Source organism: Podarcis filfolensis, assembly GCF_964270895.1.
Source record: "Podarcis filfolensis genome assembly, chromosome: 10".
NCBI lineage: Eukaryota > Metazoa > Chordata > Lepidosauria > Squamata > Lacertidae > Podarcis > Podarcis filfolensis.
This window is the reverse complement of record NC_139612.1, coordinates 70,069,574-70,097,172: the sequence shown is the minus strand read 5'-3', so window position 1 is coordinate 70,097,172 and position 27,599 is coordinate 70,069,574. Positions and strand designations below refer to the sequence as shown.

At 45.9% G+C, this 27,599-nt stretch overlaps 1 protein-coding gene across 1 annotated transcript in view; it reads left to right on the top strand.

Annotated features, from left to right (window-relative positions):
* Positions 1–27,599, top strand: part of STRIP2 (striatin interacting protein 2) — a 61,499-nt gene that overhangs the window by 8,995 nt on the left and 24,905 nt on the right. Inside the window, exons 2-9 of the mRNA XM_083572700.1 lie at positions 3,812–3,881; positions 15,276–15,350; positions 15,903–16,037; positions 16,401–16,521; positions 18,053–18,121; positions 19,946–20,052; positions 22,553–22,680; positions 24,691–24,876. Of these exons, the coding sequence (XP_083428826.1) occupies positions 3,812–3,881; positions 15,276–15,350; positions 15,903–16,037; positions 16,401–16,521; positions 18,053–18,121; positions 19,946–20,052; positions 22,553–22,680; positions 24,691–24,876 (891 nt within the window). The remainder of the gene's footprint in view (positions 1–3,811; positions 3,882–15,275; positions 15,351–15,902; positions 16,038–16,400; positions 16,522–18,052; positions 18,122–19,945; positions 20,053–22,552; positions 22,681–24,690; positions 24,877–27,599) is intronic.

Here is a 27,599-nt window from a genome sequence, read left to right as displayed (position 1 = left end):
AAGCAATAGATTTGAGTTTTCTGTTCTGCGGATTCTGAGCTGGGCTTTTTTGGAAAGACCTTCAGCCTGAGCTTTCTCCCGAAACAACCACAACAAAGTTTAGCTGAATGAATTTGCAAAGAAGCCTTGTTGTGACTTCTGTTAGGATTTAGCAAGACGCGACCCAAAAAGTTCTACAAAGTCTGAAGCGAGCGAACAAACAAAACCCACCAGCATTTTTAGATTAAAGCAGCAGACTTTGCAACACAACTCAGATCCGTTGCTGGTGAATTTAGCCCTTTGTAAATCACATTGCCGTACTTTGGAAAATGTTTGCTGCTGTTGGGCGGCCGCAATTGCCAAGGACGTTGTTTAGGAAACTTCAATGAAGGTCAAAGTGGGAAGAATTTTACTGGATTTAGGAGATTAGTTCTCAAGTGGAAAGAAGCTGAGCTTTAAAACTGGGGCTTTCTTGTTCAATTGGTGTGTTTCTCCCTAATTGTGAGAGAGTTTGTGTGTGTTTATTTGGGGTTGCATCTATCTCGCCTGTTGCAGCACACTGCAAATGCAGCCTGATGCAACCGTAATCTGTCATGGAGGTTCTAGTCAATTAACTCTCCCTTTCCCCTCGCAATAATTGGCCTTTGTCTGTTCAAACGGACAGGATCGGGCTGTTAAAAAAAAAAGCGCCACGGCCGACAAATCCATCTTGCCATTCAAAGCGGAGACAGAGTTTCCACCTTTCCCGAAATTGCCTCTGCCCTGCATTCGTTGGGGGTGAGCAAACGCTGACATGATGGGGCTTGTTAATTAACTGAGCCCTCGGTTGTCCTTAATACCCCCAAAACTCACTTTGTCAGCAAATCTGTGTGCTTGCCTTCTCTCTCCCTGCCGTCTGCCTATGTCTTAAGTGTTGATTCTTTGCTGCATGTTATGCAACCAAAGCTTTCTCGCAAAATATTTGGCTGCAAATCAAGGGCTCGACTTGAGCTGAAACTGTGTGTGTGAAATTCAGGGAGATGGTGGCGGCCACAATCTTTCTACAGTAACCGGTGACCAGTGTGCAGATGATGGCACTGCAGCCCTTTGGATAAAGCTCCTTTCCCCTTTTTCACGGTGGAATAAGTAACCGAACTCCTTGGCCACCTTCCTCTCCGCAGTGGATGAATATCCGTCCGGAGCCTGCGCTCAAAGGCTGAGTTTGGATGGTGGTTCTTTGAGCGCAGGCTTTGTGAAAATCCTTGAACCTGGAGGGGGTGGGTAGGGAACTGCCCTATCAGGGCTGGCCCAAGATATTTTGGCGCCTGAGGCAAACCACAAAAGGACATCTCCTTCTCTCCAGGGGAGAAAGGGTGACTGAAGAGCCACATCAGGAACAAGGAGGCAATAATAATAATAATAATAATACAGTCATACATCGGGTTGAATGTGCTTCAGGTTGAGCGCTTTCGGGTTGCACTCCGCGGCAACCTGGAAGTAACAGAGTGCATTACTTCCGGGTTTTGCCGCTCACGCATGCGCAGACGTTCAAAATGATGTCACGCGCATGCACGGAAACGGTAAAACGTGACCCGCACACGTGCAGACGTGCCGTCGTGTCTTACGTTCTATTCAAGATGCGAACGGGGATCCGGAACGGATCCCATTCGCATCCTGAGGTACCACTGTAATAATAATTTATTATTTATACCCCGTCCATCTGGCTGGGTTTCCCCAGCCACTCTGGGCGGCTCCCAACAGAATATTAAAAACACAATACAGCATCAAACATTTTAAAACTTCCCTAAACGGGGCCACCTTCAGATGTTTTTTAAAAGTAAGATAGTTGCTTATTTCCTTGACATCTGCTGGGAGGGCACCACCACCGAGAAGGCCCTCTGCCTGGTTCCCTGTAACCTCACTTCTCACAGTGAGGGAACTGCCAGAAGGCCCTCGGCGCTGGACCTCCATGTCCGGGCAGAACGATGGAGGTGGAGACGCTCCTTCGGGTCTACTGGGTCGAGGCTGTTTAGGGCTTTCAAGGTCAGCACCAACACTTTGAATTGTGCTCGGAAATGTCCTGGGAGCCAATGCAGATCTCTCAGGATAAAGATAAGCATTGGGATCTGCTGCCCCTGTGGATCCTGCTGCCTGAGGCACTTGCCTCATCTTGCTTCATGGTTGGGTCTCCACCTCCATCGTTCTGCCCAGACACTGAGGTCCAGCTCCGAGGGCCTTCTGGCAGTTCCCTCACTGTGAGAAGCCAAGTTACAGGGAACCAGGCAGAGGGCCTTCTCAGTGGTGGCACCCGCCCTGTGGAACACCCTCCCATCAGATGTCAAAGAGAAAAACAACTACCAGACTTTTAGAAGACATCTGAAGGCAGCCCTGTTTAGGGAAGCTTTTAATGTTTAATAGGTTATTGTATTTTAGTGTTTTGTTGGAAGCCACCCAGAGTGGGTGGGGAAACCCAGCCAGGTGGGCGGGGTATAAATAATAAAATTATTATTATCAGTTACCGAAAAGATAACTGCTGAGATTTGTGCGATGAAAGGCATGGAACCAGCAAAGCAATTTGATGCAGCCTGGCGGGACTTTACAGCTTACGTTTCAAACACCGAACCTGCACAATTCCTTATCTGCGCCGTAGAGGAAAAGCCGACCCAAGCATCCAAATTAGAATGAATAATCTGTGCACGTGGTTAAAGATCTGAAGAGAGAACAAGTTTTTTGGGGGGAGGGAGGAAGGGGAAAAAAATTAGGAGAAATGAGTAGGGACAAAAGTATATACATTTATGTATAACTAATAGGAGGATTTGATGCATGTTATTTTTAGATTTTTGACTGAATGATTTTTATTTTTATTTTTGTAAGTTATTCGACATCCCTGGATGAAAAGTGTGATCATAAAGAATAGGGAAATAGATAAATAAAATCTGCGCCCTAGAAAGAAATATGGCTCTCCTAAATTATGTGCTCGTTTAATATACATACGTAGAATTGTATTTCCCATCTCTTTGTAGAATCATAGAATCGTAGATTTGGAAGCGCCCCAGAGGGTCATCTAGTCCAATCTGCTGCAATGCAGGAATGTCAGTTAAAGCATCCATGACAGATGGCCATTGACCTCTGCTTAAAAACCTTCAAGGAAAGAGAGTCTACCACTTTCTGAGAGTGTCCGTTCCACTATTGAGCAGTTCTTATTGCTGAGTCCGGAATCTTCATTGCAACTTGAATCCATTGGTTCTAGTCCTCCACTCTGGAACGGGAGAAACAGCTCACTCCCTCTTTCATATAACAGCCCTTGAGATATTTGAAGATTACGGTCATATCTTCTCAGTCTCCTCTTTTCCAGGCTAAATATACCCAGCTCCTTCAACCGTTCCTCATCAGGCTTGGTTTCCAGACCCCTGATTAATATTTTTTAAATTTATTTAATCATTTTTTCAATACAAACAACAACCGCAAAAGACCCATACAACAAAAACCACAATAAGACTAACAACACAATTTGACAATTCAGATTTGAATACACTGATATACCTACGACTACACCTTTTTAACAATATTTTCCCCTCTCTCTCTCTCCTTCCCCAACTTCCCACCACTATCCACCTTATCGCTTAAGGATTCCTTCCAGATTTCTTCATATTTATCCATTCTTAATTTGCATCGACATGATTGCTGGAATTTTCCGCAGTGCCCATTTCACAGAGCGGGGAAGTCGAGTCACAGGGAGAGCCATTCCACAGCTATGGAAGGGCTGTGGTTGGATCGGAACCCATCACCTCAGCGTATGTGTGTCCTGCCATCTGCTATGCCAGCCTCAGCTAACTTGGGTCTTCTGTTTCAGGGTTCGGTGGACTGCCCCAACCTGGAGTTTGAGTACGGGGACTCCGACATCTATGCTGCCGAACTGTCAGGTAAAGTAATACATGCGGGGATGATGGTGCGCTGAGGTCCCTTTGCTGCAAGAAAGGGGAGCTCAGAAGAGCATAAGGAGAGCCTCCAGCTGGATCAGGCCCATAGCCTGTCTAGTCCAGCTCTTCTCACAGTGGCCAACCAGATGTCTCTGTGGGAAACCTACAGGCAGGATTCGAGCACCAGGGCAACACTCGCCTGCGCCATGGATAGCCATTGTGGCTGGTCGCCAAGAGCCTTCTCCACCTCCATGAGTCTGCCTCATCCACACCCTTCCCCTGTGGCCACACCCCATCTGGACCACATCCCCTCCTCAGGACACGCCCTCTCTGAAGCACCCCTTCCCCTAGGCCACACCCCTTCCCCTGGACCACACATCTTCCCCAGGCCACTCCCCTCTTGACCACATCCCCTCCTCAGGACACGCCCTCTCTGAAGCACCCCTTCCCCTGGCCACACCCCTTCTCCTAGGCCACTCCCCTCTGGACCACACCCCTCCTCAGGCCACGCCCTCTCTGAAACATACCTTTCCCTGGCCACACCCCTTCTAGGCCACACCCTCTGGACCCCACCCCTCCTAATGGACCCCACCCCTTCCCCTAGGCCACTCCCCTCTGGACCACACCCCTTCCCCTGGACCACACCCCTTCCCTAGGCCACACCTCTCTGGACCACACCCCTTTCTCCCAGGCCACACTCCTTCCCCTGCCCTGCTTCGCACCTTCCTTGAGCACTTTTGCCGGACTGGGATGTTTCCTTGATCCTTAACCATTCGATGCCTCTTGTTTGTGTTGATGGAGGTTACAATCAGTCAATATCAGTTTGTTGTTCTAACCAAAGCTGTGACAAACCCGCAGCAACAGGAACAATAAAACAATGCGGATTGCAGCAGATGGAGGACAGAGTGGGAGAGTGTGTCCGTCTGTCTGCCTGCCCATCCGTGTGCAGAAACTGGCCTTCTGAACAGAAGTAAAATTCACATTCGCCGCTCCGCCCACATTTATATAGTTATGTATTTCATACTATTTATATGCACTTGACCCTTTTTTGAAAAACAAAAACCCGAAAAACTCAAAGCCGTCTCCAAAAAGATAAAACAATAAAAATAGCTGTCAACGTTTCCCTTTTTAAAAGGGAAATTCCCTTATTCCGAATAGGATTCCTCGCAAGAAAAGGGAAAAGTTGACAGCTATGACAATAAAACGCAAGAACAATCCACAGGTCTGCATTAAAACATACAAAGGTTAAAATACGGAAGCCGGTTAAAATGAGATCAACTTTCTAAGCATTTGGGTCGGCTTGTCCAAACAGAAATGTTTTTTAGCAGCCCAGGTCGTGGGGAATACTCTGCAAAAAATGACGTTTCATTTGGCGTTCCAAACTGTTGATGAAAATGCAGATGGGAAAAAAGCGAGGGGAGCGCTTCATGCTGTAAAACAGAAAACCTCCCCATGTATTCGCACAAAACTGCCCTGCTTCTCTCTGCCTATGTAGGTCAGCTGTTCTCTTGCGTGGGGCGGAATTTGCTCCTGAAAAACGAACGCCCTTCGTTGGAACACGCTGTATTCGTTTATTTGACGTGGTCGTTTTCCAGGATATTGAAAGCTCGCGATTTGGGATTAGGATGTCTTCCGACAGCTCATTGCCCACCCCGCTGTGTCGGCAGCTAGCAGAAAAAACAAACCCATCACTTCTTATCTTTCTTAAATGTGTACATGTTAGGATTTGCAGCGAGGAGAGAGACCCTGCTGCATAAGAGTTGCCCAAGAACTAATTAAGCTTAAATTCACCAGCTGAATAAATGCAGAAATTCCCCCCTGCACACACACACTGCTGCTTCTTTTCATCTGCTTTCTCCCCTCACATAGATTTCTAGGCTGTAAGCTCCTTGGGGCAGAGAGCTTTCCCACCTTGCCTTATAAAAGCACCAGGCTAGCCTGAGTCCCACGCAGTGCCGGATTTATGTATAAGCTAAACAAGCTATAGCTTAGGGCCCCACTCTCTTGGGGGCCCCCAAAAAATTTAAAGGAAAAAACTTGGACGTACATTTCCGAAATATAAGATAAAAAACAAATAAAATAAAACCTACGTACAGCAACAGTGTTTTGTGTTGTGTAGGCTCCTATGATGTAAGTCATGGGCCCCGCCTGCTAGCCTGCTCCCTCAAATATCACTGGTTTGCTCTTTTCTATATATAGGGTGCCTACATTCTGCATCAACTGGTTGCATGACAACATGTGCAAATGGCTTGAGATACTTATTGTTGTTTAGTTGTTTAGTCGTGTCTGACTCTTCGTGACCCCCTGGACCACAGCACGCCAGGCACTCCTGTCTTCCACTGCCTCCCGCAGTTGGGTCAGACTCATGCTGGTCTCTTCGAGAACACTGTCCCACCATCTCATCCTCTGTCGTCCCCTTCTCCTTGTGCCCTCCATCTTTCCCAACATCAGGGTCTTTTCCAGGGAATCTTCTCTTCTCAGGAGGTGGCCAAAGTCTTGGAGCCTCAGCTTCAGGATCTGTCCTTCCAGTGAGCACTCAGGGCTGATTTCCTTCAGAATGGAGAGCACCAGAATTCACAAGCATCCATTCTCCGGCGATCAGCATTCTTTATGGTCCAGCTCTCACTTCCATACATAACTGCCAGGAAAACCAGAGCTTTAACTAGACGGACCTTTGTCGGCAAGGATTGTCCTAATACATATACTTTTGTTGTTGATTAGTTGTTAGTCGTGTCCGACTCTTCGTGGCCCCCTGGACCAGAGCACGCCAGGCCCTCCTGTCTTCCACTGCCTCCCGCAGTTTGGTCAAACTCATGCTGGTAGCTTCGAGAACACTGTCCCACCATCTCGTCCTCTGTCATCTCCTTCTCCTTCTGCCCTCCATCTTTCCCAACATCAGGGTCTTTTCCAGGGAGTCTTCTCTTCTCAAGATACCTATGAGGTCCATAAAATACCACATTGCACATATTCAACACAAAAAACAGTGACAATTTGTTGTTGACAAAGGACAGCTGGACATAGAAAGGGCCCCATTACCTTCAGTAGCTTAGGGCAGGCATAGGCAAACTTGGCCCTCCAGATGTTTTGGGACTACAACTCCCATCATCCCTAGCTAACAGGACCAGTGGTCAGGGATGATGGGAATTGTAGTCCCAAAACGTCTGGATGGCCAAGGTTGCCTAAGCCTGGCTTAGGGCCTCATCAACCCTAAATCCGGCCCTGGTCCCATGTTTGAATTTAGGGGAGTGATGCCTGGGAGAAGGGAGATTTGGGATGTGGTGCCACGTCTGTGGGAATCTCCCCTGCCAAGGCTTGCCAGACACCATTTTCATAGAATCACAGAATTGTAACGGAAACCCTGAGGATCATCGCCCTTTAGTGCAGTAAGTTGCGGTATCTTTGATGCTGGGCAAACCCCTTGGAAACAACAACAACAGCAGCAGCAGCAGCAGCAACAACAACAATAATAATAATAATTTATTATTATACCCCGCACATCTGGCTGGGTCTCCCCAGCCACTCTGGGCAGTTTCCAACAAAGATTAAAAATACATTAAAATGTCACACATTAAAAACTTCCCTTCAGATGTCTTCTAAATGTCAGGTAGTTGTTTATCATCTGGTGGGAGGGCGTTCCACAGGGTGGGCGCCACCACTGAGAAGGCCCTCTGCCTGGTTCTCTGTAGCTTTGCTTCTCGCAGGGAGGGAACCGCCAGAAGGCCCTCGGCGCTGGACCTCAGTGTCCGGGCAGAAGGATGGGGGTGGAGACGCTCCTTCAGGTATACAGGACCGAGGCCATTTAGGGGTTTCAAGGTCAGCACCAACACTTGGAATTGTGCTCGGAAACGTACTGGGAGCCAATGTAGGTCTTTCAAGACCGGTGTTATATGGTCTCGGTGGCCGCTCCCAGTCCCCAGTCTAGCTGCCGTATTCTGGATTAGTTGTAGTTTCTGGGTCACCTTCAAAGGTAGCCCCACACAGAGTGCATTGCAGTAGTCCAAGCGGGAGATAACTAGAGCATGCACCACTCTGGCGAGACAGTCTGTGAAACTGTGCAACTATTCCCGCCCCTCACTACCCCAGAGTGGGGTGTTATGTGGTCCCGGCAGCTGCTCCCAGTCACCAGTCTAGCTGCCGCATTCTGGATTAATTGCAGTTTCCGGGTCACCTTCAAAGGTAGCCCCACGTAGAGCGCATTGCAGTAGTCCAAGTGAGAGATAACCAGAGCATGCACCACTCTGGCGACAGTGTCCGCGGGCAGGGAGGGTCTCATCCTGTGTACCAGATGGAGCTGGTAGACAGCTGCCCTGGAAACAGAACAGACCTGCGCCTCCATGGACAGCTGTGAGTCCAAAATGACTCCCAGGCTGCTCACCTGGTCCTTCAGGGGCACAGTTACCCCATTCAGGACCAGGGAGTCCTCCACACCTGCCCGCCTCCTGTCCCCCAAAAACAGTACTACTGTCTTGTCAGGATTCAGCCTCAATCTGTTAGCCGCCATCCATCCTCCAGCTGCCTCCAGACACTCACACAGGACCTTTACCGCCTTCCCTGGTTCCGATTTGAAAGAGAGGTAGAGCTGGGTATCATCCGCACATTGATGGACACCCAGCCCAAACCCCCTGATGATCTCTCCCAGTGGCTGCATGTAGTTGTTGAAAAGCATGGGGGTCGAGGATGGAACCCTGAGGCACCCCACACGTGAGAGCCCAGGGGTCTGAACACTCATCCCCCAACACCCTTTCGTTTCCATGCATAACGCGAGCTAGATTATCGTTAAACCCTTGGAAGGGATTATCCAAATTGCTGTTTCTGTTGTTTTATTTTTGTAGTGTTTTTAAATGTTCACTGTGCTTTTTCTCTATTGCACTGAAGGGGAAACCTGGAAGTTGTTGTTAAATGTATACAGTGCTTTTTTCTGGGGGTAAGCATACCCCTAAACATTTTGTGAATCTACGTTTGGCCTCATTGAAGGGAAGTATTTCAATATGCGTAGGAAAATGAGAGTATCCCGAAACATTTTTTTTTTAAGAAAAAGAAAAGTACTGAATTTATATATCACCCTATACCCGCAAGTCCCAGGGCAGTTCACAACATAAAATCACAATATAAAAACACAAAAACATAACAAAAACAAGAACGGCCCAATAACTCCCTCCCTCCCCGAAATCTTCTATAGAGAATAGACACATTAGATACCATCAAAGCATATCTGGCACTGTCTCTTATTAGACATTTTTAAATCTCTGATATCTGCATGTGTGTAGGGTGGCTGTTTTCAATGCATTTTTGCTATTTTACTGGTTTATTACGTTGATTTTATCCTTTAAGCTGCCTTGTTATTTTGTATAAAAGGCATATACCATATATACCAAATATATCACAATGGTATATTTAATAAATAAATTGGTGCTTCGATAATACTATCATTATTTTATTATTACCAAGACCCCCGGTTAAGCAATATATTTAGCTCCAGTAGTATTTCACTCTTAGTTCCGAAAGGTACACTCCAGAATTCTTTTTTTTAAAAAAATAATCTTTATTATACATCATTTTACATAGAACTTAACAAATACAATACATTACATTACATTACATTACATTACATTACATTACATTACATTATATACATACCCAACATACCTACATATCCTACGTGTACACCACAAATATTAGACTTCCAATTCTTCTCTTTATACTTTATTGCCAATCTGAACTGTACGTATTTCCTATTAGTTATTCTACTTTTCCTTACATTTAACTAATCAGATTTTACTATGCCTTCCCTCAGTTTTCAAGATTTAATCCATATCTGCCAGGAGACTTGCATTATCCGTATAATTTTTAAGATATTGTTCGAAAGTTAACCATTCTTCATTAAATTTTTGAATAGTATTTCCTCTTATTCTCCCTGTTAGTTTTGCAAGTATTCAACTGAATGATCAAACACTCTGGAATTCTTCGCTGCAGCGCATTATACAGTTCTCCTCCCCGTTTTTTTTTTTTTGCAAATAATTTAAATTCCTTCTTTATTTCAGTTGCAGTGTCCAGAAAACTACCAGTTGCAAACCTCTCTCTCTCTCTCTCTCTTTTCCCAACTGCTTTTAAAATAGACATCTGTTGCGTGCCAGGTCACTCTTGGACCACAACATCGTCAGTAAGAGGATGTGTAATAATATCGCGCTGTATTTATAGAGAACTCCTCATCTCCAAGGATCGCGGTGGCCCGAGTGTGTGCCAGTCACGCTGGCAAGGAAAGACTCTGGGCAACATTGGCGCGATGCCACCCAGGAAGTGGGAGACAGAGGGCGGGTGGCGCTGTGGGTTAAACCACAGAGCCTAGGACTTGCAGGTTAGCGGTTCGAATCCCCGTGACGGGGTGAGCTCCCTTTGATCGGTCCTGCCAACCTAGCAGTTCAAAAGCACGTCAAAGTGCAAGTAGATAAAGAGGTACTGCTCTGGTGGGAAGGTAAACAGCGTTTCCGTGTGCTGCTCTGGTTCGCCAGAAGCGGCTTAGTCAAGCTGGCCACATGACCCGGAAGCTGTAAACCGGCTCCCTCGGCCAGTAAAGCGAGATGAGCGCCGCAACCCCAGAGTCGTACGCGACTGGACCTAATGGTCAGGGGTCCCTTTACCTTTACTATCAACCAGTCAACACAGTTTTGCGAGGCAATTTCCCCATATACAACGGACCTTGCATGTTACTTTTGCTGATGTTAGCATTTTAAAGCATAGTGTGGTCTAAACCACTGAGCCTAGGACTTGCTGATCAGAAGGTCAGCAGTTCGAATCCCCACGACGGGGTGAGCTCCCGTTGTTCGGTCCCTGCTCCTGCTAACCTAGCAGTTCGAAAGCACGTCAAAGTGCAAGTAGATAAATAGGTACCGCTCTGGCGGGAAGGTAAATGGCGTTTCCGTGCGCTGCTGTGGTTCTCCAGAAGTGGCTTTGTCCTGCTGGCCACATGACCCGGAAGTTGTATGCTGGCTCCCTCGGCCAATAAAGCGAGATGAGCGCCGCAACCCAAGAGTCGGTAATGACTGGAACTAATGGTCCGGGGTCCCTTTACCTTCACTTTTTACAGTGTAGCAGAGAGAGCACAGTTTGTGTGCTTGTTTCCTCGCCCGGCTGTGTCCCTTTGTGGGCTTTCTGCATCTTGCCCGTTTTCTGCCCTGCCAAGGATGAGCAGGAATTGCTAACATGGGTGCTCTTTCTCCTTTTGGGAGCATCTGACATTGAGTTGGCTCTTTTGGCCCGGGAGTCACAGGAGCTCAGTTGGTAGAGCACGAGACTCTGAATCCCAGGGTTGTGAGTTCAAGTCTCACTTCGGAAAAAAGATTCCTGCATTGTGCCGGGTTGTGCTAGATGGTATCCCTTCCAGGGTGAATGTGATTTAAATCAAATTGATTTAAATCACTAGTCGGTAAGACTTGATTTAAATCATTTATAATAATAATAATAATAATTTATTATTTATTCTCCGCCCATCTGGCTGGGCCTCCCCAGCCACTCTGGGCGGCTTCCATAAAAACCAAAAATACAATAAAATATCACACGTTAAAAACTTCCCTGAACAGGGCTGCCTTAAGATGTCTTCTGAATGTCAGGTAGTTGTTTATCGCTTTGACATCTGCTGGAAGGGCGTTCCACAGGGCGGGCGCCACTACCGAGAAGGCCCTCTGCCTGGTTCCCTGTAGCTTTGCTTCTCGCAATGAGGGAACCGCCAGAAGGCCCTCGGCGCTGGACCTCAGCGTCCGGGCAGAATGATGGGGGTGGAGACGCTCCTTCAGGTATACTGGACCGAGGCCGTTTAGGGCTTTAAAGGTCAGCACCAACACTTTGAATTGTGCTCGGAAACGTACTGGGAGCCAATGTAGGTCTTTCAAGACCGGTGTTATATGGTCTCGGCGGCCGCCCCCAGTCACCAGTCTAGCTGCCGCATTCTGGATTAGTTGTAGTTTCCGAGTCACCTTCAAAGGTAATTTTTTTTACAGAAAGGCTCGTTCTTGCTGATATAATCTTAATAATTACAACCATTTTTGGGGAATAATAAATTGTCAGAGTAGTTTTTACAGTTATATCAGAAATTACTGATTTGGTTATATATATATATTTTAAAATATCAACAACCTCAGATATGCAGATGACACAACCTTGATGGCAGAAAGCGAGGAGGAATTAAAGAACCTTTTAATGAGGGTGAAAGTAGAGAGCGCAAAATATGGTCTGAAGCTCAACATCAAAAAAACGAAGATCATGGCCACTGGCCCCATCACCTCCTGGCAAATAGAAGGGGAAGAAATGGAGGCAGTGAGAGATTTTACTTCCTTGGGCTCCATGATCACTGCAGATGGTGACAGCAGCCATGAAATTAAAAGACACCTGCTTCTTGGGAGAAAAGCAATGGCAACCTTAGACAGCATCTTAAAAAACAGAGACATCACCTTGCCAACAAAGGTCCGTATAGTTAAAGCTATATAGTTAAAGTTTTCCCAGTAGTGATTTATTGAAGTGAGAGCTGGACCATAAAGAGGGCTGATCGCTGAAGAATTGATTCTTTTGAATTCTGGTGCTGGAGGAGACTCTTGAGAGTCCCATGGACTGCAAGAAGATCAAACCTCTCCCTTCTTAAGGAAATCAGCCCTGAGTGCTCACTGGAAGGACAGATCCTGAAGCTGAGGCTCCAAGACTTTGGCCACCTCATGAGAAGAGAAGACTCCCTGGAAAAGACCCTGATGTTGGGAAAGATGGAGGGCACAAGGAGAAGGGGACGACAGAGGACGAGATGGTGGGACAGTCTTCTCGAAGCTACAAACATGAGTCTGACCAAACTGCGGGAGGCAATGGAAGACAGCAGTGCCTGGCGTGCTCTGATCCAGGGGGTCACAAAGAGGCGAACACGACTAAACGACAATATATTTTAAATGGCCCAACTAGTCCAGCATCCCTGCTCCTACAGTGGCTGAACACTCGCCTGTGGGAAACCCGCAAGCAGGATTCAAGACCAACTTTTCCTTTCTGAGGTTTCCAGCAATGGGGGTTCAAAAGCGTTGCTGCCTTCAACTGTGGAAGGCAGCGCATAGCCATTGTGGCAAGGAGCCATTGAAAGCCTTCCTTCTCCCCAATGAATTTGTCTAACCCATTTGCCCTCCGGCGACAGGCATTCCAGCCCCGCCAGCGACAAGAGGCCCCTGAGCTAAAAATAGGAAGTCCCTCTTGCAGAGGGCTTGGCAGTTGCATGAACATGCATGTGCGTTCGTTCATACATGTGCCAAGGCCTCTCCCCAAAGCAGCAAATGAAAATAATCGAAATTTATTCCCCCCCCCAAATTTATTAGATTTCACAATATTATAAACAAACAAACAAACACACACACACACACACACACACACACACACAAGACAAACAAACAAACAAACAAACATAAATCATAGCCTTATTGAAAATTACACTTATTAACTTTGTTAAGTGACTTCCTTGCTTCCCCTTGGTTGAATTTCATTGCATGTCCTTTTAAGGGTTTTCCAAATCTCAGTTCTTATGAAATTTAACTTAAACATTAACATCCTTAAATCTTCACCTTATGGAATTAAAACATATTAATTCATCACTTAACATTAATAAAATCCCAAGCCAATTACCTTATTTTTTGCTCCATAAGACTCACTTTTCCCCTCCTAAAAAGTAAGGGGAAATGTGTGTGCGTCTTATGGAGCGAATGCAGGCTGCGCAGCTATCCCAGAAGCCAGAACAGCAAGAGGAATTGCTGCTTTCACTGCGCAGAGATCCCTCTTGCTGTTCTGGCTTCTGAGACTCAGAATTTTTTTTTCTTGTTTTCCTCCTCCAAAAACTAGGTGCGTCTTTAGCTAACAAAATACGAGCATCGGTTGTGGCATACAAAAATAATTTAACATCTTTCTAACAATCGAAATTTAAACTGCCAATGCCATAATGCCATTGGGCGAGTCTGCGCTGCGAAGGTGTTTGGAATATTGTGTGCGGATTCGGGTCGCCTCACCTTGGAATAGATATTGCAGACTTGGAATGGGGCAGCCAAAAGGGTCAAGGAGTGGGAGCGACTCCCCTAGGAGCAAAGGCTGAAAAAAACTGACAAAAGAAAGGGCAGGTAAGAGGAAATACTTCTTCATGTAGCGCATAGTTAGTCTGTGGAACTCATTGCCACAGGAGGCTGCGACGGCCACTGATTTGGATGGATCTAAAAGCATCACCTGGAAAGCCATGGGTTAGAATCGTAGAATTGTCGTTCTCACATTTCAAACCAGGCCTAGGCAAACTCGGCCCTCCAGATGTTTTGGGACTACAACTCCCATCATCCCTAGCTAACAGGACCAGTGGTCAGGGATGGTGGGAGTTGTAGTCTCAAAACATCTGGAGGGCCGGACCAGAAGGAGGAGGAGCACCAGGAAGAATGGAAGAGTTTCAAAGACTATTTACTCAAATATGCTAAGATAAATTAAATAGAATCACTTGCAAAAAAATAGATAGGCTAAGGATTTAAATATGTGAAGTTATAGAATAACATGTTTAAAGTTAAGATGAAAAGAGACAAAGATGTTAAGAGGATTAAGTAAATTTTATGAGATTTTATTTTGGAAAACCGTTTCAATGATATATAATGAAATTCAGTCAAGGGAATTTGAGGAAGTCATTTAACAATGTTACTAAGATTGGATCAAGTTCAGTTATAATTTATGTTTGTTTGTTTAAAATTTTGGAAAGTCAATAAAATTTTTGAAAAGAAAAAAACATCTGGAGGGCCGAGTTTGCCTAGGCCTCTTTCAACCCTTCCTTCCTCCTCTTTCTGTGGTTCGTTAAATTTATTCTTATCATTTCCTGCACATTGAGTTAGAACTGTTGTTAAACTATTGAAACGTATATAAATGGAAACTATAAATAAAATTTTTATTATTATTTTTTAAAGAATCCTAGAATTGTAGATGTGGAGGGGACCCTGAGGGTCATCTAGCCCAACCCCCCCTGTAGTGCAGGAATCTCTTGCCCAACATGGGGCTCGAACCCACGGCGCTGAGATGAAGAGTCTCGTGCTCTACCCACTGAGCTACCTTGCTTGCCCTGCTCTTAGGATGGGCAAGTTGTGGGTGAACATATCAGAAGACACAGCGATTCTTCAAACAGCTCTTGTTTATTCACAGGCCAGAACAGAACTGAACTGAAGGGTTCGGCCAGTACAACATAACTGTAACAACTTTCTAAAACTATCCAATCACTGAACGTCACTTTCGATCCTTCATTTGCATAACTATCTACAGTATCCCCCTGCTGGCCCAGGGTGAGAACTTCAGTACATAACAGGCAGGGACGGTGGCTCTGGCAGGTGCTAATTCGTCTCCCCCTCTTTCCCACTTCTCCGACAGAACTGTACAGCTACACAGAGGAGCCAGAGTTTGCCGCTAACAGGAGGTGCTTTGAGGAGGATTTCCAAACACAAGGTATCTTTGAATTTTATTATTACAGTCCCAGACCAGTTCCGGCTCACTTACAATATCGGGAAAATCGTAAAACACAACAGGAATACATTGAATTGCAGTTGGGTATAACAGAGACAATTCAGATATAGCGGCAGTTAAAAATCTTGATCACTAAAATATAAGCTAAAATTGTCATTTAAAACCTTAATCATTTTGGTAGTACAGCATGTTCCCTAAGTTTTATGGCAGTCGCGCAGAATTTGGCCACCCTGAGCGTGATCTCTAGATCCTTGTCCTCTACCAGGAGTTTTAGACATTGAAGTTCAAACCCCTTTGGAATGTTTTCTCATTTCTCCTGAAAGTTAATAGCGATGGAGACAGGTGCACCTTGCCAGGGAAGGCATGCCACGAGCAGGGAGCCACCGCTGAAAAGGCCCTGCCATGGTTCAGTGCCAACCAGGGAACTCCCGGTGGAGTTAGCTGAACTCCTGGAAAGGGGCTAGGGAAAAGAGAGGGGGGCCATTTGGCAGTGATGTTCAGACTTTGTTTTTTTGGGTCCTTCCTTTCCCGCAGTGAAGGACAAGCAGTGGTCAGAGCTGGACGTGGCTCAACAGAAGGCCTATGTGATGCGGCTGCTGGATGGGCTGGAAGTAGTCAACAGAGAGAAGAGGCTGAAAGTCGCCCGGGCGATCCTCTACTTGGCACAAGGTAACCAAGTCGTCTTGGTCTGGGTGGAAACAGCAGCCCAGATGCAGCGTGCTTTGGGGGCAGAACATTTTCTCTTTAAGAGAAAGTAGATGAAATGTATTATTGAACACAAGCCAAAATCACAGGTACCAGCTGTACTCAGCTTCCTGGAAGGAATAACCCAAACATCAAAAACCTCCTGCCTGCTTCTTTCACATTGAAAGAAACCTTCCAGAAGCCTCTTGAGCTAAGTAGAATAGGGAAGATCTCTGCACACCAGAACAATACTTTCTGTACTAAGAAATGCAAATTGACAGCATCGTCTCATGTCTCATGCCCCCCTCCCTTACTGGTTTTTTTCCTCCCCTCCTCTCTGCTTCCCAGGGGTCTTTGGGGAGTGCGACACAGAGGCAGACGTCCTTCGCTGGTCCCGGCACAACAACTTCCTCCTGTACCAGATGGGGACCTTCACTGCCTTCCTGGAGTTGCTGAATATGGAGATGGCGTAAGATATTTTCTGAAAACAGGATCTTGAAGCTGGCATTTTAGTGCGGGCTCCTTTTGAATCTGTTCCTGGAAATTGCTATTTCAATTTTTTAAAAAATAAATCAGGTGTGCATTGGGGCGGGGAAGTTCTGCTTCACAAAAACTCATAGACTGACCTGTGGAACTCATTGTGTGGCAAGAGCAAACCGTGCAAGGACTGGGTAGGGGAAGCAGTGGTGGACAACACATCTGGGGCCACCCTGGCCGCCGGACGAGGGATTTGAGGATGGAAATATGTTTCAGTGGCAGCAGATCTGTCCAAGATCTGCTTGGACTACTGCAATGCGCTCTACGTGGGGCTACCTTTGAAGGTGACCCGGAAACTACAACTAATCCAGAATGTGGCAGCTAGACTGGTGACTGGGAGCGGCTGCTGAGACCACATAACACCAGTCCTGAAAGACCTACATTGGCTCCCAGTACGTTTCCGAGCACAATTCAAAGTGTTGGTGTTGACCTTGAAAGCCCTAAACGGCCTCGGTCCAGTATATCTGAAGGCGCGTCTCCACCCCCATCGTCCATCCCGGACACTGAGGTCCAGCGCCGAGGGCCTTCTGGCGGTTCCCTCACTGTGAGAAGCCATGATACAGGGAACCAGGCAGAGGGCCTTCTCAGTAGTGGCACCTGCCCTGTGGAACACCCTCCCACCAGATGTCAAAGAGAACAACAACTACCAGACTTTTAGACAACATCTGAAGGCAACCCTGTTTAGGGAAGCTTTTAATGGTTGAGGCATTTCTGTATTTTAATATTGTGTTGGAAGCCATCCAGAGTGGCTGGGGAAACCCAGTCAGATGGGTGAGGTATTAATAATAATAATAATAATAATAATAATAATAATAATAATAATAATTGGACGCGGGTGGCGCTGTGGGTTAAACCACAGAGCCTAGGACTTGCCGATAAGGTCTGCGGTTCGAATCCCCGCGACGGGGTGAGCTCCCGTTGCTCAGTCCCTGCTCCTGCCAACCTAGCAGTTTGAAAGCACGTCAAAGTGCAAGTAGATAAATAGGTACCGCTCCGGCGGGAAGGTAAATGGAGGACAGGCGGGATAGAAACTGAAGAAATAATAAATAATTTCACTGGCTGTCGTTCTGAGGGCCACCACTGAAAAGGCTCTCTCTCATACGCTGACTCACTTCGCCTCTGATGGTTTGCATAGGGAAGGGGCTCAGAAGCGGTTCGTGGCATGCAGGCAAATTTGGGTGGCGGCGAGGTGGTGATTAAAACTCGGCCGTGCTGGCTCACCCTGGTCGTCAGAAATAATAATTTGAAAACAATTTTAAAAGCTGCCACGTTCCGGGATTGTCGTACTTCCCCTCCATCTGCTAGCAGGAGACGGATGCTTTTCCCAAGTCCGGCAATTGCAAGCCATCTGCCAGGGTACAATTAATTGCCAGTGATTCCGCCCCCCATCCCCAATCTAAAGTCTCCAGAAGGAATAATTTAGTGGTATTTGACTCAATCTTTTCTGTGTGTGTGTATTCCAGCAACAGCCAAGCATCTGGGAGCGCCTTGAGGAAGCCAGCAATCTCTCTGGCTGATAGCACTGAGCTCAGGTGAGTCCCGGATGCTGCCTTGGGACTGTCGGTAAACGACCCAGTAAAATGCAAAACAATTAATTGCACATTTCTTCAAATTCCAATCAGATGAGCTTGATTCAGCCATCTGCACCTCCAGCAATCCTTGCTACCTCCCTGGCCTCCTAGCAACCCGCCCAGGTAATCCCACTAGCACCCCCCCCCCCGGTTTGTTGTTGTTTAGTTGTTTAGTCGTGTCCGACTCTTCGTGACCCCCTGGACCAGAGCACGCCAGGCCCTCCTGTCTTCCACTGCTTCCTGCAGTTTGGTCAAACTCATGTTGGTGTCTTCGAGAACACTGTCCAACCATCTCGTTCTCTGTCGTCCCCTTCTCCTAGTGCCCTCCATCTTTCCCAACATCAGGGTCTTTTCCAGAGAGTCTTCTCATGAGGTGGCCAAAGTCTTGGAGCCTCAGCTTCAGGATCTGTCCTTCCAGTGAGCACTCAGGGCTGATTTCCTTCAGAATGGAGAGGTTTGATCTTCTTGCAGTCCATGGGACTCTCAAGAGTCTCCTCCAGCACCAGAATTCAAAAGCATCCATTCTTCGGCGATCAACCTTCTTTATGGTCCAGCTCTCACTTCCATATATCACTACTGGGAAAACCACAGCTTGAACTAGACGGACCTTTGTCGGCAAGGTGATGTCTCTGCTTTTTAAGATGCTGTCCAGGTTTGTCATTGCTTTTCTCCCAAGAAGCAGGCGTCTTTTAATTTCATGGCTGCTGTCACCATCTGCAGTGATCATGGAGCCCAAGAAAGTAAAATCTCTCACTGCCTCCATTTCTTCCCCTTCTATTTCCCAGGAGGTGATGGGACCTGTGGCCATGATCTTCGTTTTTTTGATGTTGAGCTTCAGACCATATTTTGCGCTCTCCTCTTTCACCCTCATTAAAAGGTTCTTTAATTCCTCCTCGCTTTCTGCCATCAATGTTGTGTCATCTGCATATCTGAGGTTGTTGATATTTCTTCCGGCAATCTTAATTCCGGTTTGGGATTCATCCAGCCCAGCCTTTCACATGATGAATTCTGCATATAAGTTAAATAAGCAGGGAGACAATATACAGCCTTGTCGTACTCCTTTCCCAATTTTGAACCAATCAGTTGTTCCATATCCAGTAATCCCAGGTACCACTCAGTTTGGTAACCCCTGCTGTATAGAGACCCTTACTTCCAATCTCCCCCCCCCCAATTTTTTTTATTGATTTTCACACAAACAAATAAACACACACAAATAAACACACAAACAGATAAACAAACAAATGTAAATTGTAACCTTATTGAAACTAATCTTATTAACATTGTTAAGTGACTTCCTCGTATCCCCCTAGTTGAAATTCAATGTATATCGTTTAAACGGTTTTCCAAATCAAAATTCTTATATCATTAACTTAATCATTTAACATATTTCTTTCTTCTCCATTCAGCATTAAACATATTAATTCGTCAGGTTACGTATTTAAATCCCAAGCCTATCTGGTTAACAAGCTTTTTCCAATTAATTTAACTTAACGTATTTAACTAAATAATCATTAAATTTCATCCATTCTTCCTGGTACTCCTCCTCCTTCTGGTCACGGACTCTTCCGGTCAGGTCAGCTAGCTCCGAAAAATCCATCATCTTCATCTGCCATTCTTCCACATTCTTCCAATCTTTTCCCCCAGGGCTCCTTTTTGGCTTTTGGACTTAGAAGTCCTTGTTGGGAACATTTTATTCATTGGGGGGCGTCATTCTCTTGGAGTGGGCAATGGGTTCAGGGTCCTCTGCTTCGGGACATTGATTTCTCCTCTCTGCTTTCCCGCCAGGGTGTTGTTGAGCGTGATGTACCTAATGGTGGAAGCCATGCGGGTGGAGATGGAAACGGACCCCCCAACGTGGAAGGCCGCCCGTGATACGTTCAGGACTGAGCTCAGTAGGTTTTTGTCAATTCTCTGATTGGGCACGTGGGGCTTTCTTCTCCTCCCTCTGTGTAGTCTAGAATCAATTTAAATCAATTTATTTATTTTATTTTTTTCAATTTTTTTTTTATTAGTTTTCCAAATTTATAACAAACAAATAAAAAGAAAACATCAAAAAGAAAACAAGCAAACATTTATCCTAACTGTAATAATTCCACTTTTGTTCACATTGTTGGGTGACTTCCTCGAGTCCCCCTGGCTGAGTTTCCATATAAATCATTGTAGCAGTCTTCCAAAACTATTTTCACATAAAATTTACTTAGTCAATTAACTTCTTTCTTTCTTTCTTTCTTTCTTTCTTTCTTTCTTTCTTTCTTTCTTTCTTTCAAACCATAATATTCTACAACATCGCTTATTTAAATCTGGTCGCGGACTCTTCCGTTCAGGTCGGCTAACTCCCAAAAGTCCATCATCTTCATCTGCCATTCCTCCACTGTTGGCACTTCTTGTAATTTCCAATTTTTGGCCTTAAATAAATTTATTTATTCGGTTTTTCATATTAAAATTTTACAGTCGCATATACAACATAGAAACCAGATTCCAGAGAATCTCCTGGACTTCCCTCCTCCCTTTTGTGGGTCCTATTTTTTATTGTTTTTTTTATTTTTATAGTAATTTTTATTGAGTTTTCCATATTTATAACATTCACATTCTGTCACACAATCCTGTAACTTAAAGCATTGCTCAGACTGAGCATTGACCTCCTTCCCTCCCTCTTTCTGACTTCCAAACATCTTTACTAAATTATTAGCATTTCTATAGCCACTTTTTTACCTTTTATCTTCTTTTTATATTTCACCTCCTTATATGTCAATCGGTTCCTTATTTTCACATTACAAAACATTTCAACTCAAGCCCACAAACATTTTCGGATGTTTACAATGTGCTTTCACATAAAATACAAATTTGCTCCAGTCCGAGAGGAAATTAAAAAAGAAAGATGTAAATTTGTTTATGTACGCCACAACGGCTGCAAGGATACATCTGGCTCAGAAATGGAAATTCCAGCATTGGAAGAATGGCAGGTCAAGATGGTGGAATACGTAGAGTTGGCAAAGATCCGGGAAGATCCGGAATCAATGCGACAAACTGTTTGTGGGTCCCATTGTTAACCATTTCCTCCTGCATCTTTTATAATAATCCAAATATTCTACCTCTCCGTTGTATCCAAAATTCACCATTAAACCACAAGTGTTATTCCAATCCTACTAACGATTTTAACTGTTTGCAATGGTTTTTGAGATAAGTTATCAATTCCCCCCATTCCTTATTAAAATTTTGGTCTTCCTGATTTCTGATTCTTCCAGTCATTTTAGCCATTTCAGCATAATCCATCAACTTGATCTGTCATTCTTCTCTGGTAGGGACTTTAGATTCTTTCCATCTATGGGCCAATAACATCTGTGCAGCTGTAGTCTATATTATTATTATTATTATTATTATTATTATTATTATTATTTTTACTTATACCCCGCCGTCCCCGGCCAGAGCTAACACCAATAAAATCACAGTAAAAACATAATGGGGGGGGGAAACCAATTTAAAATACAGGTTAAAATGCAATTTTATAATTTTTATTTATATGTGTTTGCTAGAAGCATTACCAGGGCCACAGACCGTTAAAGGCCAAGGGCCTGGTTCCAGAGGGAAGCTTTTGCCTGGCGACTAAAGATATATAATGATGGTGTCAGGTGAGCCTCCCTGGGGAAAGCATTCCACGAACGGGGAGCCACCACTAAAAAGACCCTTGCATTTAAATGGAAGTCATTTGGAGACCTCATTCGCAAGTGAATAGGAAATCTAACTGATAACAGCAACATTGGGGAAGCACTGGGAAGAACATAAAAGAGAACGACTTGTGGACGGTCCAGTACATATCTCTACCACTATTAATAAATAATAATAATAATAAATTTAATTTATACCCGGCCCTCCCCAGGCAAGACTGGGCTCAGGGCGGCTAACACAAGTATAAAACAATTGATTAGAATACAACTTAAAAACAAGATTAAAATACAACATTAAAATGCAGCCTCATTTCAGTAGAAACTCAAATAAAAAACTTTTAGGGGGATGAAAACATCAAGTCTTCACCAAGGCCAACTATCCAGACTGGGCCAGAAAAAAGCCAGGGAAGTCCCCAAATAGGAGTTCCATCACAGAAGGAGAAAGGAAAGAGGGGGAGGGGATCAAGTTGATTCCAAGCCAAAGGCCAGGCGAAACAACTCTGTCTTACAGGCCCTGTGGAAAGAAATCAGATCCTGCAGGGCCCTGGTCTCATGAGGCAGAGCGTTCCACCAAGTCGGGGCCAGTGCTGAAAAGGCCCTGGCTCTGGTTGAGGCTAATCTGACTTCCTTCTTCCTTCCTACTGCATTTGTATTGCATCAATAGCCTGCAAAAAAACCCCCACTCTCTGTCCCTTTTGACTTGTGTCTCCCCACCTCACCCTCCCAGGTTTTCCTCTGCACAGCGAGGAGCCTTTTGCACTCCTTCTTTTCACCATGGTGACCAAGTTCTGCAGCGGACACGCTCCCCACTTCCCCATGAAGAAAGTCTTGCTTTTGCTCTGGAAGGTCCTCGTGGTGAGTGAGGTTCTGAGCTTGCCTTTTGACAGGAACAACTCTGGCTCAAGCGACGCGTGTTTGTGGCGTGTGGCAAATCATGCCTGCCGTAGGTCTCAAAGAAAAAGCACTCTGTTATGTGCCACCCCGGTCTCTGAGCGGCGAGAGATGTTGGGGGTTCCAGGCGCTTACTCAGAGCTCAGTTTCATTATGTGATAAGAAAAAAAACTGCTTTCTTTCCCTTCTGGGGTACCCAAGAGCCCATATAGAGTCCTTAATGGGTTCCTGCCAACCTAGCAGTTCGAAAGCACGTCAAAGTGCAAGTAGATAAATAGGTACCACTCTGGTGGGAAGGTAAACGGCGTTTCCGTGGCTTAGTCATGCTGGCCACATGACCCGGAAGCTGTACACCAGCTCCCTCGGCCAGTAAAGTGAGATGAGCGCCACAACCCCAGAGTCGTTCACCACTGGACCTAATGGTTAGGGGTCCCTTTACCTTTACCTATTGGTAGGAGAAAATAACAGAGGCCAACTGGATTAGAAAGGTAAAGGGACCCCTGACCAATAGGTCCAGTCGTGGCCGACTCTGGGGTTGCGGCGCTCATCTCGCTTTCTTGGCCGAGGGAGCCGGCGTACAGCTTCCGGGTCATGTGGCCAGCATGACTAAGCCGCTTCTGGCGAAACAGAGCAGCGCACAGAAACATCGCTTACCTTCCTGCCGGAGAGGTACCTATTTATCTACTTGCACTTTGATGTGCTTTTGAAGTGCTAGGTTGGCAGGAGCAGGGACCGAAAGACGGGAGCTCACCCCGTCGCGGGGATTCAAACCGCCGACCTTCTGATCGGCAAGTCCTGGGCTCTGTGGTTTAACCCACAGCGCCACCCGCCTCCAACTGGATTATACTGAGAAGCAAAGCAGCTAGTATCTCGCCCATCTGGCTGGGCTTCCCCAGCCACTCTGGGTGGCTTCCAACATATATTAAACACATAAAAACATAATAAAGCATTGTGCATGTAAAAGCTTGCATGATTTTTGCAAGCTTAATTTTGTGGCCAGGGGGGCGGCGGCTACAGAATGGTGTGTATTGGAGCTGTGTTTAGAACTTTGTACTTTCCCCAGATGGAGCGAAAAATTATCTCACACCAGGAGCAACAGCTGGACAAGACAAGAGCGCAGGAATTGCTTTGCAGAAGCACCTCAGTTCAGTCCTGCTGGATTTACTGTTAAATATTTATTTGCTCATTTATTTGTTCGTTAAATTTGCCATGTCTTTCCAACAAACAGTGCTTGAGGACAAACACAGTGGGCTTCTGGCTGACTGGGGCGACTGTGGGAAAAAGATGCTGGGTGCAACGGGTCCACTCTAGCCTGATCCAGACTCTTCTGATGTTATAATGCCCCACCACCTCCAGCTGCTCAGCTCAGGCTGCGTTGTTGAGGACCCGCCTGGGACCATAGCTGTCAACCGTCCCTTATTTGGTGGGAAAGTCCCTTATCCCAGTGCCGTGTCCCGCTGCTGTCCCTTATTGATGATGTCCCTTAAATTTCCCGGGTTTCAAAGGAAGCAGCTCCTCTCCCTCCCTCCCTCCCTCCCTGCCGGCCAGGGAGGAGGGAGTCTCCAACTGTGTTGCTTGGCTGCATTGCTCACCCAATAAGGAGTCTAAGAACGCCTGGGGGGGTGGAGCTTGCATGCCTTATGCCGATCAAATCGGCTGTGTTGCCTGGGGACTCGCCTTTGCTCAGTGCTTCCCAGCGGAGAGGTGACAGTGGTTTTCCTTGCTGCATCCCCTTTGCTGGGTTGCTGCGCTGTGGGAACCACCGCTTGAGGCTTCGTTTGGCTGCTGGCTGGGCTTTCTGCCTTTGGCTCGGAGGGGCTCAGAAGTCGAACATACCTGTACTCTGAAAATCCCTTATTTTGGCTGCTGATCCCTTATTTCCGAGGCTGCTGGTCCCTTATTTTCAAATCTGTAAGTTGACAGCTAGGCCTGGGACCAACTCTTTCTCTTTCTCTCTCTCTCTTGCCTCTGCAGTTCACCCTGGGGGGCTTTGACGCTCTGCAGGCCATGAAGGTGAAGAAGCGCCAGGAACTGGGCTTGCCCCCCCTGCCAGAGGACAGCATCCAAATCATGCGCAGCATGCGGGCAGCCTCTCCCCCCGCCTACGCCATCGAGCTGGTGGAGCAGCAGCAGCAGAAGCGGGGGCACCGGAGCAGGAGGGTAGGAGATTTGGGGGGGCTCACCTCTCTAAGGCCAACCAGGACTGGGCAAAACCCAGGCGATACCCGTATTTTTCGCTCCATAAGATGCACCTAGTTTTTAGAGGAGGAAAACCAGAAAAAAAATATTCTGAACGAAACAGTGGATGTGTGATTTTTGTGGTTCATGCTGTGGCCACAGACATGTGATCTGATGGTGAATTTGGGGTGACCCAATGCAAAAATCCTGAGGATCCATGTGGATCCGTGCTTTGTAACCATGTTTTTGCACCATTGCTGCCCCACGAAACAGTGGATGCATTATTTTTTGGGTGCAGGCTGTAGCCATGGACATGCTATGTGATCTGATGGTGAATTTGGGGTGACCCTTATCTCTATTCTGATCCCACTGATCAGCTGTTTCCTTTCAACACCCCCTTCCCTCTTGTTTGCCTTAGTGTCTTTTCCTTAGCTGGAGCAGTTTTTTGCTCCTCCTTTTCTTCTAATTTCTCTTCTTATTGCTTTAGTCTTCCTGTTTCCCCCCTTTGCAAGTTTGCTGTCTTTACTTCCCTCCCCCTCCCCCGGCAGCCTCCTTTATCTCTAGCGTCCCTTATCTCTCTCCCCGATCGGCAAACAATCCCCTTCCCTCTTTCAAAAAAAAAAAAAAAAAAGCATGATCTGCTTTTTGTCCCTGGGCAATTCGGCTCCAGGGACCACGCATTCGCTCCATAAGACGCACAGACATTTCCCCTTGCTTTTTAGGAGGAAAAAAATGCATCTTATGGAACGAAAAATACGGTATATCACTAGCTAAACATTGTGATATACAGTCGTACCTCTGCCTACATATCCCTCTAGATACGTAATCTTTGGGATGTGAACACGGCAATCCCGGAAGTATTTTTCCGGGTTTCGCCGCACGTGCATGTGCAGAAGCGCCAAATTGCGCTGCGCACATGTGCAGAAGCGGTCCTCTGGTTGTGAATTCCTCGGGATGCGGCCAGACCTTTGGAACGGATCCTGTTTGCGTACTGATATATTGCAAAGTCTGGAATCAGGATGGAGCTATGGCTGGCTTCATGGTTCCCCCCCCCTTTAAAAAAACACACATCTCTATTTAAAGTTCAAAAAGTCCGTGATTATACATGCACTAAACATGGTGAGATACAGATAAAAGAGAGAAAAACCTGTATAGGAGGGAAAATAAAGGGGGAAAGGGGGAAACCCAAAACTATACTTTACAAGGTTGTTACTCCTCTTCACCAGATCTTAACCTATTACAGTATTTGTAAGAATGGATTCCAAATATCATGGAATTTGTCCCTGGCAAGTCTGTGTTTAGATGCAAGTTGTTCATATGTTGCGAGTTTGTTTAAGTCTTCAATCCAGTCTTAGAAGGGAGCTACATTTTTATTTTTCCAGTTCATCAGTATCAGTCTTTTTGCAGTGGTCAGGGCGCAGAAAGTCCACTCATATCATCCTTTTGTAAGGTTCCATCTTCTGGGTATATAACTCAGGAGGATATTTTGCTCTGTAAATGTAAGATTGTTCCGTGCACTTCTGTTGGTGGTTTCAGTTACCTTCTGCCAAAAATCTTTCAATACAGGACAATGAAAAAACATGTTTTAGAGAAGCATTAACTCTATTGCATCTTCAACAGTTAGATACCTTGTTGTTGTTGTTTAGTCGTTTAGTTGTGTCCAACTCTTCGTGACCCCCTGGACCAGAGCACGCCAGGCCCTCCTGTCTTCCACTGCCTCCCGCAGTTTGGTCAAACTCATGCTGGTAGCTTCGAGAACACTGTCCCCCCATCTCGTCCTCTGTCGTCCCCTTCTCCTTGGGCCCTCCATCTTTCCCAACATCTTTTCCAGGGAGTCTTCTCTTCTCATGAGGTGGCCAAAGTACTGGAGCCTCAGCTTCAGGATCTGTCCTTCCAGTGAGCACTCAGGGCTGATTTCCTTAAGAATGGATAGGTTGGATCTTCTTGCAGTCCACGGGACTCTCAAGAGTTTCCTCCAGCACCAGAATTCAAAAGCGTCCATTCTTCAGCGATCAGCCTTCTTTATGTTCCAGCTCTCACTTCCGTACATCACTACTGGGAAAACCATAGCTTTCACTATACGAACCTTTGTCGGCAAGGTGATGTCTCTGCTTTTTAAGATGCTGTCTAGGTTTGTCATTGCTTTTCTCCCCAGAAGCAGGCGTCTTTTAATTTTGTGACTGCTTTCACCATCTGCAGTGATCATGGAGCCCAAGGAAGTAAAATCTCTCACTGCCTCCATTTCTTCCCCTTCTATTTGCCAGGAGGTGATGGGCCCAGTGGCCATGATCTTTATTTTTTTGATGTTGAGCTTCAGACCATATGGTCTGAAGGTCTAACATTAATATACACAAATTCATCCACCTCTTCCACACGACCATTTCTTTCCCGATTTTTGCATAGCGCACAAAATACACACATCGTGATTCGTGATATATTTCCAGGTCAGAGACTATGAAACTGATACCATGATATGGACTTCATTTTGAAGCCAACTCAGGCATAACAGGCACATTACCTCCCTTTTAAAAAATGTGTTTGCATCCACTCCCTCCGCTCATTTGAATTAAATGCATGATTAAAAGCGATTACCTTTCAGCAAAACTCAAAACCTCGGCGAATGTGGGTGTTTTGTCGCTGCTTCAAGAAGTGTTGAGATTTCTGCAGTGCAAACCTATTGGGTGCCTACTCAGAAGTTATGGTTT